Below are 14,636 nucleotides of genomic sequence, written 5' to 3'. Positions count from 1 at the left end.
AACATAACTCTTTAGTGACTATGCAGTTAATTCTATACTCTGACTTTCCATCTGAAACTACTCAGCCCTCTCAATCATATTTCCTAGTATCTTTTTCACCTTAATACTAGGGCTCACTCTGATCTCTGCCTCTCCTTTTCCAGGTTTCTTCTTTCTACTCATCTATATTTGACCCAAACTTTGAGACCTACTTTAATCTCTCCTATTTATAATTTCAGATGCAATATTAAGTATTTAGATAGACTTTTAGGGATTCTGCAAAATGGGTTAGTTAAGTATGTGGAGGTTTCTCTGGAGTAGAATTGAGTGTTAACATTCTTCATCAACTCTTCCTTACCCCAAGAATACAGTAGACTGCCAGATTCATAAAAAGCATTCAGTAAATGCTTGTTAATTAATTGGTGTTTCTTCTCAAATCTATGTCAGGTAATGGAAAATAAAGTTAGTATTGAATGCTTAGAGTGAGCCAGATAACATCGTAGTGAACTTGCTAATCAGACTTCAAGCATAATTCAAAGAAAGAACACTCCTACCTCATTTTTAAAAACACTTTTCAAAATATGTTAATATTTAGAAGTATGACACATCTCATCAACTCTGAAATGTGTGGGAAATCAGACAACTATGAGTTGCAATGTTGTCAGCAACTTGTAAGAGTTTCAGATCAAATTTTCTTAGTACACATATTTTAAAAGGGAAACTTCTAAAATATCCTCACAAAATCAGGCATTATTGTTCTGAGTCACACGGTGTCAACATTATATCCTCAAGCTTTCCTGACTGCATCTGTGGTCAATTTACTTCTGATTGGTATTCTAGAAATCCATAAATAAATAATAGCTCAAAGGTTTTCATCTTTTTCCCACAAAACAGAATTGAAGAATTATGCTCCTTAAGCCACCCTAGAAGTTTTGATAGAGTATCAACAACTTCCCCTCCTCCCTTTCTCCTTCCCCTCTCTCCACTACTCCCTTTCTCCCTTACATCCATAGCTAGGAATCCTATAGTAAGAGCAGGCTTTCCATCTGTCACCTTAAATAATCCTGAAGTGCCACTTTTTAATGCAGTTCTTAGTATTTTTAGTTAACCTGGAAGGCTTTATAGACTTGTCTATTCTTGATGCGATTACTACTTTCATTTCTCTAATACTTTTAACACTTTTATAAACAACAGAATTCATAACACTGCATAAAATTGTCAGAGATGCACAGAGATTACACAAAACTTCATTTAATGAAAGAGAAAAATCTAATATGAACAGTAAGGAAATAAACCCAGAACAATTATCCATAAAACAGACTACTGATTTTTTAAAGAACATAATATAATGTGACACACAGTGTATTAACTAATATCTCTTTTTTGTATAATGTCACATTTGAAATTATCCCTCAAATTATGAAGAAGACAAATTTACCAATATTTTTACGAGGGTAATTTGCTACAAGAAGCTGAATATTTATATAGAGTGTTTTCAATTTCTCATAATTTCCCAATATTACCCTATGACTTCATTTATAGTGATATTTCAGTGCCAGTAATTGAAACAGTCCCTCACATCTGCTGTTCTACCATGGAGCTAAGTTCTCAATGAAACATTGCTTTAAAAATTATTTTTGCCAGTTGTGGGGCTTGAACTCAGGGCCTGAGCACTGTCTGTGTACTTTTCTCAAGGCTAGAGCCCTACCCTTGAGCTACAGCACCACTTCCAGATTTTTTTCTATGTATGTGGCACCAAGGAATCAAAACTGGGTCTTCATGAATGCTAGGCAAGCACTCTACCACTAGGCCAAACTACTGGCCTGAAATATTACTTTTTAACAATGCACATTAACAACAGGAATAACCAGTGTGTGTGTATTATAGGAGATGTCACCCAAATATAAAAGGATCCTTACCTCTTTGCTTTCTTCTAATTCTGACTCACTGCTGAACTCTTCAGTATTTAAATTCTCAAAATCAGACTCTCCAACAGCAATTGGCACAGTGACAGTGAGGCTGGGGTTGTTTATGAACGACATGTCATTTTCATCAATTACATATTTTTCCACACTACTTCCAGTACCTACACCACTGGTTGTTCCATTTCCATCTTTAAGATAATTCAGCTCTTTGCTGATTTCAATTCCAGTGTTGTTGGACATACACCTCTCCATTTTGTTGTCCTTATGGATTTCTATTACTTTGGGCTTTCTACAAAATGCTTTGCGAAAACACTCCCAGATTTTATTTTTTACATAATCAATTCCCTTTTGCATTCGTCCCACTGCAATCTGGAGATTGTTCATTTCATTATCATCATCAGTAGCAGCAAGGTTGTCAGAGCTAAATGAGCTCAACAGTAAGGCCAGAAAGAGGTTCAGAACCTAGAACAGTAAGAAATGAAAAGAAAGGAAAGGGAAGAAAAGAAAAAAGAAGTTCTGTGTTAATCTGAAATTTTGTATAAAATTTTTAAATGATTTTAACAAATTCTTCTTAAATCTTTATTGTATTTCATCTCCTGTTAAAATCAGATGCTATTCAAAGGATCAGATAAATTTTACCTTGTGGAAAGGTAAAATGGCAAGCCAGATGCCTCTAATTCCCCAATGACAGGAAAAACACAGAACCAAATCTCCTGAGACTAAGCTCTCTACTTAAGCTTATGGTTAAAAAATTCCTCCTTTTATGTTTTGTTTTGTTTTGCTTACCAAAGAGAATAAAAGATTTTTACATCTTAACCCTTTTAATTTACTAGCTTTACTTTACTTTTTAAGATTCATGTGATTAATATCTTGATTTTAGTACCTTAATTATGTATACATAAAAATTCTTTTATCAAATGAATTAATATTTTGTTTATTATTTTTAAATAGTTGCCGTTTAAGAAAGCAATGTATGAATACAATGTTTCTTGACCAGTTTTACCCATCTCAAAATTCTTACACCTGATCCACCCCTTCCTTTACTTTCTTGAGGGTTTTTTTTAAGTATATGCATTGAATTCATAATAGCATTCTTCCTCATCCTTTCTTTTTGATCCTCTAATCCTCTCCCCTTACAAACACTATTCTTCAAATACAAATTCCTTTGGTCCAATGGCAACAACAATAGTAGAAATTTCTGAATGAAATGTATATAAGGCTTAAAACATTTCCTATCAACTACTTTCTGAAATACATTTGTTCAATTAACAGACAGAGAAACTCTAAAATTATAAAATTATTCTGAGGTTTATGCTAGATCCATGCCATGTAAATTACTGTTTTTCTTTCCCTTTTTGCAGGGAAAAATGTGAAAATACTAAATCTCACAGTACTACTGTGATACAGAGAAGAAACTTAATTAACTTTATGTCAATGGTAATGCACAAACAATTCACAATTTCTTAGGTAAAAGAGAATTGATTTAACTTGAGAAAATATTTAACTTGAAATGCAATTATTGATTTCCTGCATGTTACACCGTAGGAATAAAATAGAAATCCCAATTATTCCTTTATGTATTAAATTTTGTTCAGATTCTAGAAAGTTTTAAACGATATTTTGAGAAAATCACAGGTTCAATGATGTTTTTCTAATGTTTTTCTTTGAGTGATTTCATTTGAAGTCTATCCTTCAAAAATGTTTGTCCAGACATGACTAAAAAGTGTAATTATAAAAACACATGTATATATAAATTGTGTTTTTATATTATTGCCTTTAACTCATGGCTTAAAAATATGTATTTTTAAAATCTTGCCAGTCTACATATGTATGAATTAATCAAACTGTAATAATTTATTTACTTTTTATAGGGCAGAATTAGAGAATAAAATATTTTGTGTCTATCACTCGTGTGTGTGTGGGGGGGGTGGGTGTGTAGGTACATACCACGAGGTTTCCAATCACCATGACCAACATGAAAACAATAAGGCACATGGTCTGGCCAGCCACCTCCATGCAGTCCCACATGGTTTCTATCCACTCTCCACACAGCACGCGGAACACGATGAGGAAGGAGTGGAAGAAGTCGTTCATGTGCCAGCGAGGTAGCGTGCAGTCCTCGTTGATCTTGCACACGCACTCTTTGTAGCTCTTGCCAAAGAGCTGCATGCCAACCACGGCAAAGATGAAGACGATGATGGCCAACACCAGGGTGAGGTTTCCCAGCGCCCCCACGGAGTTGCCAATGATCTTTATTAGCATGTTCAGGGTGGGCCATGATTTGGCCAACTTGAAGACCCGGAGCTATAATAAAATGAGAAGATCTTCTTAATGATAATCACAATATAATTCAGGGTGATATCATTATGTAAGCAGTGAATGCAGGTAGATAGATACCAGTCTGAACGATCGCAGTACAGACAATCCCTCCACATTTGACAGACCAAGTTCCATTAAACTCAGGCTGACAATGATCCCATCAAAGATGTTCCAGCCCTCTTGAAAATAATAATAAGGGTCCATGGCAATGATCTTGAGAACCATTTCTGCTGTGAAGATCCCAGTGAAGACCTGAAGGAAAACAGAGACAAGCAACACTTCAACAGCGCTGAAAGCCTTTAATGCTGACTGAATCCATAAAGAGAATATATGAAGATCAACAGAACCAGTGAAAATAAATAGCTAAGCTGTAAGTTCACAAATTAGCTTAAGGTGGAGTCTCCCCAACTCCGATCAATGTAATATTTTGTGAAGTGGATTTGTCTATTTAGGACATCAGTTAGATTTTCAGGAAAAAAAACTTCACCATTCAAAAATTAAATTTGGTATTTGATAATGGCTACTGAATTACTGGCTACTTGATACAGGAGGATTCTCCAAGGAAATCTATTTTGGAGGTCATATTATATCAGGAACAAATCCATATATTAGGGAGAATGACTAAACATTACTTAAAAATTAGTAAAAAGACATGCTCGATTCTAGATTGTATGACTTTTTTCTTTAAGGGACAGCATTTTATTTCTATAATTTCTTAAACATTCCAAAACAACATTAAGTTTGTCACAACTGTTTCATAACAATGATCTTTATATGTGTGCCTCAGAATTAAGGTTAATGGATTAATAGGGCAAAGAACTGCAGAGTTAATTGAAGCCAGCAGGAGAACATTCTCAGTATGCACATACCCATAATTAACATAAATGAATTATTTGAGTTGCTAGATAAAATGTGTGTTTGACAATAGAAGGAAAAAGGCAATGAAAGAAAGTCAACATTGAGTGTACAACTTAAAACGATAGGCAAAGATATAGGAGGCTATAAAATTAATCTTTCAAAGTGTCTTGTAAAGTAATTCACTCTATAGTTCTATAGCTAGACTCTAGAGTTCTCTATAGACAAAAACTGCATTTTGTGAGAGGAGTGACAAGCTTATTGCTTATTAAAATAAATCAGCCTTTACCATAAAGGAACTAGAAATTCATAGTAGTGAAGCTAGTTGGTGTCTTGAAACATCACATCAATCAGAGACATCTTAACTCATTCTTATAATAGTGTAAAAGTGGGGAAGTGGCACTGTGTTTCATGTGGTAGAGTGAGCCTTGTGCTGAAGAGCTCAGGGACAGTGCTCAGGCCCAGAGTCCAAGTGGCCAGATCTCATTTTTCTAATCACAAAAAGAGCTAACAGAAAACACTACATTGTGTAGCGATGTATTCATGCAAATCAAAACAAAATTCATTTGGATCAAGCTGTTGTTCTTTCATGAAAGTCCATGACTGGGATCCACATTGAAAATCACACTTTTATTTTGTAGAATAGTTTATTTTATAGAATAAAATAGTTGGACTTTCTTTCCAAATAGAGTTTTCCTGGTGAATTTAAAATAAGTTCTAACTCATAAAAATTTGATGTCTTATATAAAACTTTCAGAAATAGCTATTATTTGAAACAGGCATCCTGATGATGGAAGTGTATTAAAGAGAGCTAGAAATTCTCCAGATAAATGACTTTCAAATACCTCTTCCTACGGAAAATTCTAAGGTGATTTTTAAGGTCTTCTGAAATGATTACATGTCCTGCAGTTATCAAACTAATCCCCTCATTTCATACTTTCATCCAAAAATGTAACCCAAAAATCATATATGGCCAGGCATGGTGGCTCATACCTGTAATCCTAGCTACTCAGGAGGCTAAGATCTCAGAATCATGGTTCAAAGCCAACCTTGACACTAAAGAATCTGAGACTCTTATCTCCAATTAACCACTAAAAAAAAAAATGGGAAGTGGAGCTGTGACTCAAGGGGAAGAGTGGTAACCTTGAGTTGAAGAGCTCAGGGACCAGGCCCAGGCCCAGAATTCAAGCCCCATAACCCCCCACCCCCCCAAAAGTCTTATATGGTAGTATATGCCTATAATCTTGCCACTAGGGAGGCTTGGATAGGAACACTGTGAGTTTGAGGCCAACCTAAGCTATCTGGAGAATTCCAGAATAGGCTGGGCTCCACAGGGAGATCATCTCAATAGAAAAGAAACACAACATGTACCACGGCTATGAAACCCCTCCTTAAAATGATTATTTTAATATTTTAAATTGCAATTACAATTTTAAGTTCAAAATTAACAGCTTTCCTCTACTGAAATATTTTCAATTTAGGAATTGTTTTGTTGAAAAATTTTAGTGCAGGTTCAACACTGTTAGGTTACTTAAGACTAGCCGTATGAAGAGGTCTTTGATTTTTATGGTGAGTATTTTCCATCTTACAGAAATCCTAAAGTGGTAGAGGGGGTTTTGAAATGGCTAAGCTAAACCCTCAAACACCATATGAACACAATCCCTTAAAGAAGCTCAGTGAAGATTCAGTATCTATAAATATTCAAGTAATCAATCCAATCAGCCAGGAAGTTGATGCAATTTTTATATTGTACAGAGACAGGATGCAAAATGGGTTGTATCAACTAAGTCATGATTGAATTTTCTACTCTTCTCTATTTTTTAGTATTATTCTTCTTTAAATTTAATTTTATTGTTCTTAATTCAAGTACTACCTTTATATGTTCCCCTCTATGTCAGTATGCAATCGTTGGAGCAGTAGTAAATTACTCCATAGAAATTAAACTTTATTTTCATAAGCAAACTTGATCTCCCCATAAAATACAACATAAATCATCTTCGATGTAAAATACAGCCCATAGATACTAACTATTCATAACCTAAGAAACTGTTTCTCTCTATCTCTCAATCTTTATATGTAAAATATTTATCTTTTCATACATATAATTTATAAAAATATTGGAAATTACTTCATAGGATATACAATGCTTTAGGGTATGTGTTAGAGAGAATGTGAGGGTGTATGAGTATGTGTTTTATACTGGGCTTTGAACTCAGAGCCTGAGTGCTGTCTCTCAACTTTTTTTTTTATCCAAGATTGAGGCTTTACGCCTTGAGCCACATCTACATTTCCAGCTTTTTGGTGGTTATTTGGAGACAAGAGTGTCATGGACTTTCCTGCCAAGGCTGGTTTCAAAAACCACAATCCTCAAAGCTTAATCTCTTAAGTATCTAGGATTATAAGCATAAGCCACAACTTCCCCACTATGCAATGCCTCATTGATAGGAGACGTTATTTTATTGATTATAATAGGGATGTTTCAGTTAATATAGACAGTTACATTCAGTTAGAAATAACTCCAGCCTACTTTTTGTTATCTATGCTTTCTATCTCAATCAACCTTGTTTTCCAACAATAACCTGAATTTTACTGATGGGTCTACCATAATAATCTAGTACTCATCAATTTCTCATCAGAAATCCCTACCTTACTATATAGGCCATGGTGAAAACACCCTAGAATTTTAGATGGGGAAGGGGAATGAAAAGTCACCTAGTTCAACACACATTCCAGGTGTGTTATGAAAATCAGGTTCACAATCCATTTGATGCTCAGGACCCACAAACTTTAGCTTGAACTCTTCCTAGGACTCAGACTTGATGCTTTCATCTAGTGCTTTTCCATTTGATCATTTTAAGCCAGCCTCATTTATCCCGTGCTTCCATACTCAACAGATTCAACACTAGATATCTATCAGAACCTAATTTCCTGCTTTACTCTGGTAAATTTCCAAACTATTCTCACTTGTTCAATATCCCCAATTGTCTAATATCCTGGGGAAGAGCAGAAATATTTTCCATCAATATTTCACAGAAAGGTCTCAGAGGTTAATAGCATATATGCAGAGGAAGGAAGCTGCTTAATGAGCACATGCTAGATGCCAGGCACAATACTATGTGTTTTCTCACTACCTTACATGACCTTCACAACTTGCAGAGATGGGTAGGTATTATTACACCCATTTCAATAACATAAAACAAGCATTTGTTCTATTTGTGGTACTTTTCCAGAGTCTATAGTATTAGTAGGCATTGGCAAATATGGTCTAACCCAGTTTCAGCTGACTCAAAAGCATGTGTTCTTTTGCAAAACATGCTAGTCAAACAAGCACTTTGGAGATAAAAACAACCGGTGGGTGACTCACTGAATGACCATAGCACAAACAACATAAAAAGAACTGAGATATAACCTCTGCTGGTGAGTAATTTATTGACAGATTTAAGAACCAAAATTCATAACGTAAGAATATTTTTAATCATATTTTTACATCCTTAAGAGGTAAGAAAAGGTGCTCAATAGGGGCTGTCAGAGAAGGGAATGAAATTGGATGGTAAGGAATATGAATTATTGACAAGGCTTGAGTAAAAATACTTCAAATCTGAATGTAGAGAACAATGGGAAACAAACATTTTCCAATATTAAATGTATAAATGGTTGTGTGGTGACTAGACTAATCTATTGGGGTTGATGTGGCTACTTCAGAAAAATGAGACAAAAGTACTAGAATATTATTTTAATACCACCTTTGGATTTAGAAATGATACTTTGGAAGAAGAAATAAGGAACTTTCATATCAAATTGACCAAAGAAAGGCAAAATCAGTCATCATGACTGTAATATTTCTGTTATCATGACTAGAAGGGCATTATTAAAGGCAAAATAAAATAAAAGTAAGGATGATAATAGTTGAAACAAACTGTGACAAAGATAATTGTTTTTGCCTGTGTGCATGTAGTGCTTAAAGCAGCCCTTGAGCAGTGATCTGTAACAGCTGGAATCATGAAACTGGAACACAATTTACACAAGTACTGTCCATAATCCCAGAAGTCACTGAGAGTATAAAAACACTAAGTAAAAACCACTTTAGTAGGCATTAAAAAGTCCTTGAAAAAGAGAAAAAGCAAGGGAAGACAAGGAAAGATGAAAGAAATGAATGTAAGGGAAAGGATAAGGAGGGAAGGGAGGAGAAAAAAGAGGTGGGGAAGGGAGGAATGGACAGAAAGAAAGGAACATAAAAGATCTTATGCAAAGGACATGTTGCATTTTCTCCTGAGTTAAACAGCATGTAGAAGCTTGTCCACCATTGCAGTAGACATTCATGCCCAGTATTCTTTCCTCTCTTCTGTTAGGAACTCTTTCTCCTCTTGTAATACTCCCAAGTCTTCACAAGTTCCCACATCCTAAGCCAAGGCTGATTAAATCCAAGGAGGGCATCTACCCAATTAAGCTGAACAATCCTATTGAGAAATAACCACAGGATTGTGGTTATTTATAAAATATAAGTAATAAAAGGTACAGGGGAAAACAAGATGATTTCGAGGGGGGGAGGGAAATGGGGACAAAGACATGAGAAGGAGTATCAATGTGTGAGAATCTGGTGAATGTAACTGCATCCCCTCTATACATTACAATAAAAATAAAATAAAAAAGAAATACAACATGGAGTCAATATGTCTTCTATCCTCAAAGGATATATTAAATATGTCTTGGAAGTAAAAGAACATTTTTCTTTAAAAAAAGAATATAAGTAATAACCAGGTACTAAACCCAATGTGTTCAATTATACACATAGATAATTTTACGGTGAAGATGTAGGCATTTGAAGTTTAAAACTAAAAAAACATAACATAACAAAAGAAAACTAATTTCACACAGAAGTCCTAGACAATGTACCCACAGACCCAAGCTCTCCAAATTTGAACCAATGTTATGGCTGACATACAAATATCTTTTTTATAACAAATGATTTCCTGTATGGAGATCATGAAGCATTTTAGTGGTGTGTGGTAATTCAAGTTTAATGATTATGCTTTTTATTAGCACTATTTGGGTCATTTTTTTCAATGAAGATGAATTGTTTGTAGAACAAAAAAATTAAGTTTGTGGAACCAGGATCTCAAGTTTTCTTTAGATCTGCATTAATTATGCAGAAATATTTCTACAAAGAGTGAGTTTACAGCTGTAAGACTCCATGATTAATCAGTATAAATATTGGTATGAATAATCAACATTGACATTGTACAAATTTTAGATGACATCTTTGAGATGCCATTTAATATCATGTTACTTGTCTCTTCCTGTGAAGAAAGACTGAATTATTTTGAGGTTCAACACAGCAGAGATGGTCTTTTCTTTTAGTCTCTCTCTCTGTACCCTGCTAAAGAAAATAAGTACACTTAAAATGAACTTACCAGGTTTCCTACAGTCAACACACTACTGAATTGGTCAGTCATGGGGTAGTGTTCCATGGCCATAAACAGGGTATTTAAGACAATGCAAATAGTGATGGCAAGATCAACAAATGGATCCATTACAATTAAATTCACAAGATGTTTTACTTTTAACCATGCATCACAGCAATCCCAGATCAAGAACATATTGGCAAATCTGTACCAACATGGTGGGCATTTCTGTCTAGATTCTTCAAGTTCTGCAGGAACAATAACAATTATAGGTAAGAGTAAATTGGATTATTGTTGCCAATAGATGACATGTTGTTTAATGAAAGCAATGCTTATACTTAGGACAGAAAAAATATTACTTAGTTTAACACACAAGTGAAAACCATCCCATTAAGTACTTCCAGGAAAGTGCTCATTAAAGGCCAGAGAAGGGAGTGCATGCTTGTTCTCCCAATTACAATCATCAGGCAGAGATTAGGCAGATCATGGTTTGAGGATAGCAAGGGGCAAATTGTGTGAAGTCCTGTGGGAAATAACTACAAAGCACAAACATCTAGGGGTGTGGAACAATTGATAAATTGTCTGCCTAGCAAATACAAAGTTTTCAGTTCAAACTTACACATTTATTAATGCGTATGTAGACATAAATGCTCATGAAAAATTATACATTTAAACTTACTTCTTAAAATCCTTGAATTTAGTATTTTCCTTATAATATAATTAATTATTAAAGAGGCAATATTAGCATAAAATAACATCTTTTTATATAATTTATGTTTTATTCAGAATAAAGTTCACATAAATAATATTTTTATCAAATCATGAGTCATAGAAACTCTTTAAGCTTAATTTTCATAACAGGAAAAGAAAAGAATCTAAGCGTAAGATGAACAATAATTTTAGTTTCTACATAGCACCTGAAATCTACCTCAAATCTGTAAGGTTTGTGATGTGAATAAAGTGTTTGATTCACTATTAAACTTATCACTTGGACTTCAACTTGAAAACCATATCTCTCTTGTTCCCACAGAAAATTAATCAATGCTTACATAGGTATTTACTATGATAGCCTTTTAAAAAATATATGGAAGTAAACTTTTATACATTTTATATAAGATTATAAGACACAATTTCGCCTTCCCTAGAAGTGTGTCATAGAGTTAAAACAAAACAAAACAACAACTAAACCACAAGAAGGACTTGCACAAACACAGTTGAATTCAGAGAACTTTCATTGTAACACTGTATCTTGATTTCACCTCAAGATTAGAAAATAACATCTTTAAATAAGCTATATATCATTGTTAACTTCAAGAAATCACCACTTAAAAAGAATCTTTTAAAGAACACTGTCTAAGGGTATGATATTCAATAATGTTTGTGTCCTCTGATTACCTTTTTGTAAACATTAATCTTCCACATTTAGAACATTTATTTATTTATTTATTTATTTATTTATTTATTTATTTATTTATTTATTTATTCCCAATCCTAGGGCTTGAACTCAGAACCTGGGCACTCTTCCTGAGCCTCTTTTTGCTCAAGGCTTGTACTCTACCACCTGAGTCACAGGTTTACCTGGGGATAAGAGTCTCATGAGAGTCTTCTGCCCAGGCTGGCCTTGTACCATGATCCTCAGATCTCAGTCTCCTGATTTACTAGGCTAATAAGCCTGAGCCAACAGTGTCTGGCTTATATTCTTTTCTTTTCTTTCTTTTTTGTTTTTTATTTTTGGTGGTTCATGGGGCTTGAACTTGGCTGGGGCATTGTCCCTGAGCTCCTCAGCTCAAGGCTAGTGCCCTACCCCTGGGCCTGGGCAGTGTCCCTGAGCTCTTCAGCTCAAAGCTACCACCGTACCCTTGAGCCAAGCCCCACTTCCCGTTTTCTAGAGGTTAATTGGAGATAAGGGTCTCAGGCCCTTTTGTGCCTTGTCTGGCTTTGAACCTTGAGCCTCAGATCTCAGCCTCCTGAGTAACTAGGATTAAAGGCATGAGCCACCACGCTTTTATCCTTGTATAGTATAGACTCAGCCTCAGATTTAAACCTGTAATTTACCCCTGCCACTTATAATCCTAAGCTTTTATATAGACAAGTTACTAATATTTAAGATGTCTATAAAATAATTACCATTTGACTATAATGTTTATTGTTTCATATTTCAAAATATGAAACCCTTAAATATAGCTACATAAAATTAATAATATATAAATAAAAATAAAATATAATTGGTGTTTTCCAAGAATTCTATGTTAAAATTGATTTAAATAATGGCTTTTAAAAATGTACATTGGTGTATCTGATTTGAGAAAGGAAAGGAGAACAACAAAATGGTGCAACAAATGACAAAGGGTGAACTGATGCAATAGTGATACAAGACAATTAAAAAAAAAAAGCTTTACAACTTGGGGAGGAGGGAATTTGGATAAAGAAAAGCCAGAAGAAGATGAGGGAGGAGGTAATAATGTTCAACAAGAGATGTACTCAATACCTTACATATGTAGATGTACTCAATACCTTACATATGTAGCTGCACCTCCTCTCTACATCACCTTAACAATAAAATTAAATTTGAAAAAAGAAAAGCAAATGTAAGCACTAATTTAATGTTTATTCAAATGTTAAGGTGCAGGAATTTTTAGTACGTGATGACCACTTGTGTGCAAGTTAAAATCAACAAACATGTGTCAGCGTTCTTTTGGAGGAATGCCCTAATTGATGCTTAAAATGTGGAGGAGAGACATTCTTGGGGGCCTGGGTAAACCAGGATATAATTTTCACAGCTCATTCACACTCCTTTCCCAATCCTGGCAACATTTCCCTGTATTTTTTCTTATCTAAATGTAAAAGAGAAGTGATTACTTTGTAGAAGGCCTCTAACAACAAAATAGTAGTGCAATATAACCCTAGAAACAATATCAATAGTCTGGTTACAAAAAAGAAAACAATGACCAGGCACTGAGTTCAAAGTCCAGGACTGACACAAAAGTAAATAGAATGAATACTATTTTTTTGTAATGTATGTGATGATAATAGCACACTCCAATGACCAATTATGCATTTCTCTGTTCTTGAGCAGACCTCAACCAATCCACAAAAAGGAAAAATAGCTCCACCAGGAATGAAGTCAGCAGAAGGAACTCTCTCACAGTCCACAGCTTACCCTCCATTGTGTTGGTCAGGATGCTGGCTATGCTCATGGCTCTTTGCCTTCCAGAAGAATCCTCCAACATTTCCATTGAAATCTGGTAAGAACTTAGCCTTCTCTTTCTGACTTCCGTTTCAGTGGTGGTGCCCTGCAAACCAAATACTGATGGCTCAAACCACCCTTTCCAATGGATGAAACAAGACCACATAGTGTTTCTTCGGAGGATCATGCTACATGCATTTTTTTCAAGTAATAATTTTCTAGTAATACTTAAATATTAAATGTATTGTCATAGTATAATCACTTTAAAATCATTTATGATAAGAATTCACAGGCTGAGTGTAATTGTATAATGCAATTATGCTACTGAACTTTTTAAATTAATAGAATTTTCAGGGGAAAACTTTGTAAGCATGGTACAATGAATTATTATTTCACTTAAATACAAATAATGCTTTCAGTTGAATTAATAGTAACTTGATAAAAAAAAACTTCTTACAAAATAAATAATATATATTATGATCAGTCCCTAGGCTTAAATTTTTCAAGTTATATTAGCAATTTTGAAACATATATATGGGCCATATTTTCCATGCACAAACACAGATGTACAATGAAATGTGTGTGCTTTCCTGAGATTTAAAAAAACATCTTTCTGTGCTATCCTAAAAAATTCAACGTATTTTATTTCAGAATCATTTAAAAATAGGACTAGAGTTGTATGAAGCCTGCCCATAATCATTCTACTAGTCATTAAAATATTTAATTTTAAGAATACAAACTTCTCAGAATGTGAAAGAATAATTATACGATTTTGGGCAAAGCTACAACAAAGATTTGATTGTCAAAGTGCTCAATGTGCTGGTAAGGCTAATGAATTTTCATATATATATATTTCATGTAAAAATAAAACTTGAGACTTTTCTTACTCTACAGCACTTGAAAGCTGATGGTCCCAGGTAATCCAATAAGTTCTGAAGATTTTATTGTTTCCCATTCAATTAATTAAGT

General features: G+C 34.3%; 1 protein-coding gene across 2 annotated transcripts in view; it reads right to left on the bottom strand.

Annotated features, from left to right (window-relative positions):
- The window catches only part of LOC150056276 (sodium channel protein type 3 subunit alpha-like), a 118,661-nt gene that overhangs the window by 32,956 nt on the left and 71,069 nt on the right, over window positions 1-14,636 (bottom strand). For both annotated transcript variants that reach the window (XM_090342723.1, XM_090342724.1), the window contains 5 exons: window positions 13,641-13,773; window positions 10,490-10,728; window positions 4,302-4,475; window positions 3,852-4,208; window positions 1,899-2,366 (listed from right to left, as the gene is read on the bottom strand). In XM_090342723.1, coding sequence (XP_090198849.1) covers window positions 1,899-2,366; window positions 3,852-4,208; window positions 4,302-4,475; window positions 10,490-10,728; window positions 13,641-13,773 — 1,371 coding nt within the window. The remainder of the gene's footprint in view (window positions 1-1,898; window positions 2,367-3,851; window positions 4,209-4,301; window positions 4,476-10,489; window positions 10,729-13,640; window positions 13,774-14,636) is intronic.

This window comes from Megascapheus bottae, chromosome 12, assembly GCF_031878675.1.
Source record: "Megascapheus bottae isolate mThoBot1 chromosome 12, mThoBot2.hap1, whole genome shotgun sequence".
In the NCBI taxonomy this organism is placed as follows: Eukaryota; Metazoa; Chordata; class Mammalia; order Rodentia; family Geomyidae; genus Megascapheus; species Megascapheus bottae.
The sequence above is the reverse complement of the archived record's forward strand: the minus strand, read 5'-3'. Positions and strand labels throughout refer to the sequence as shown.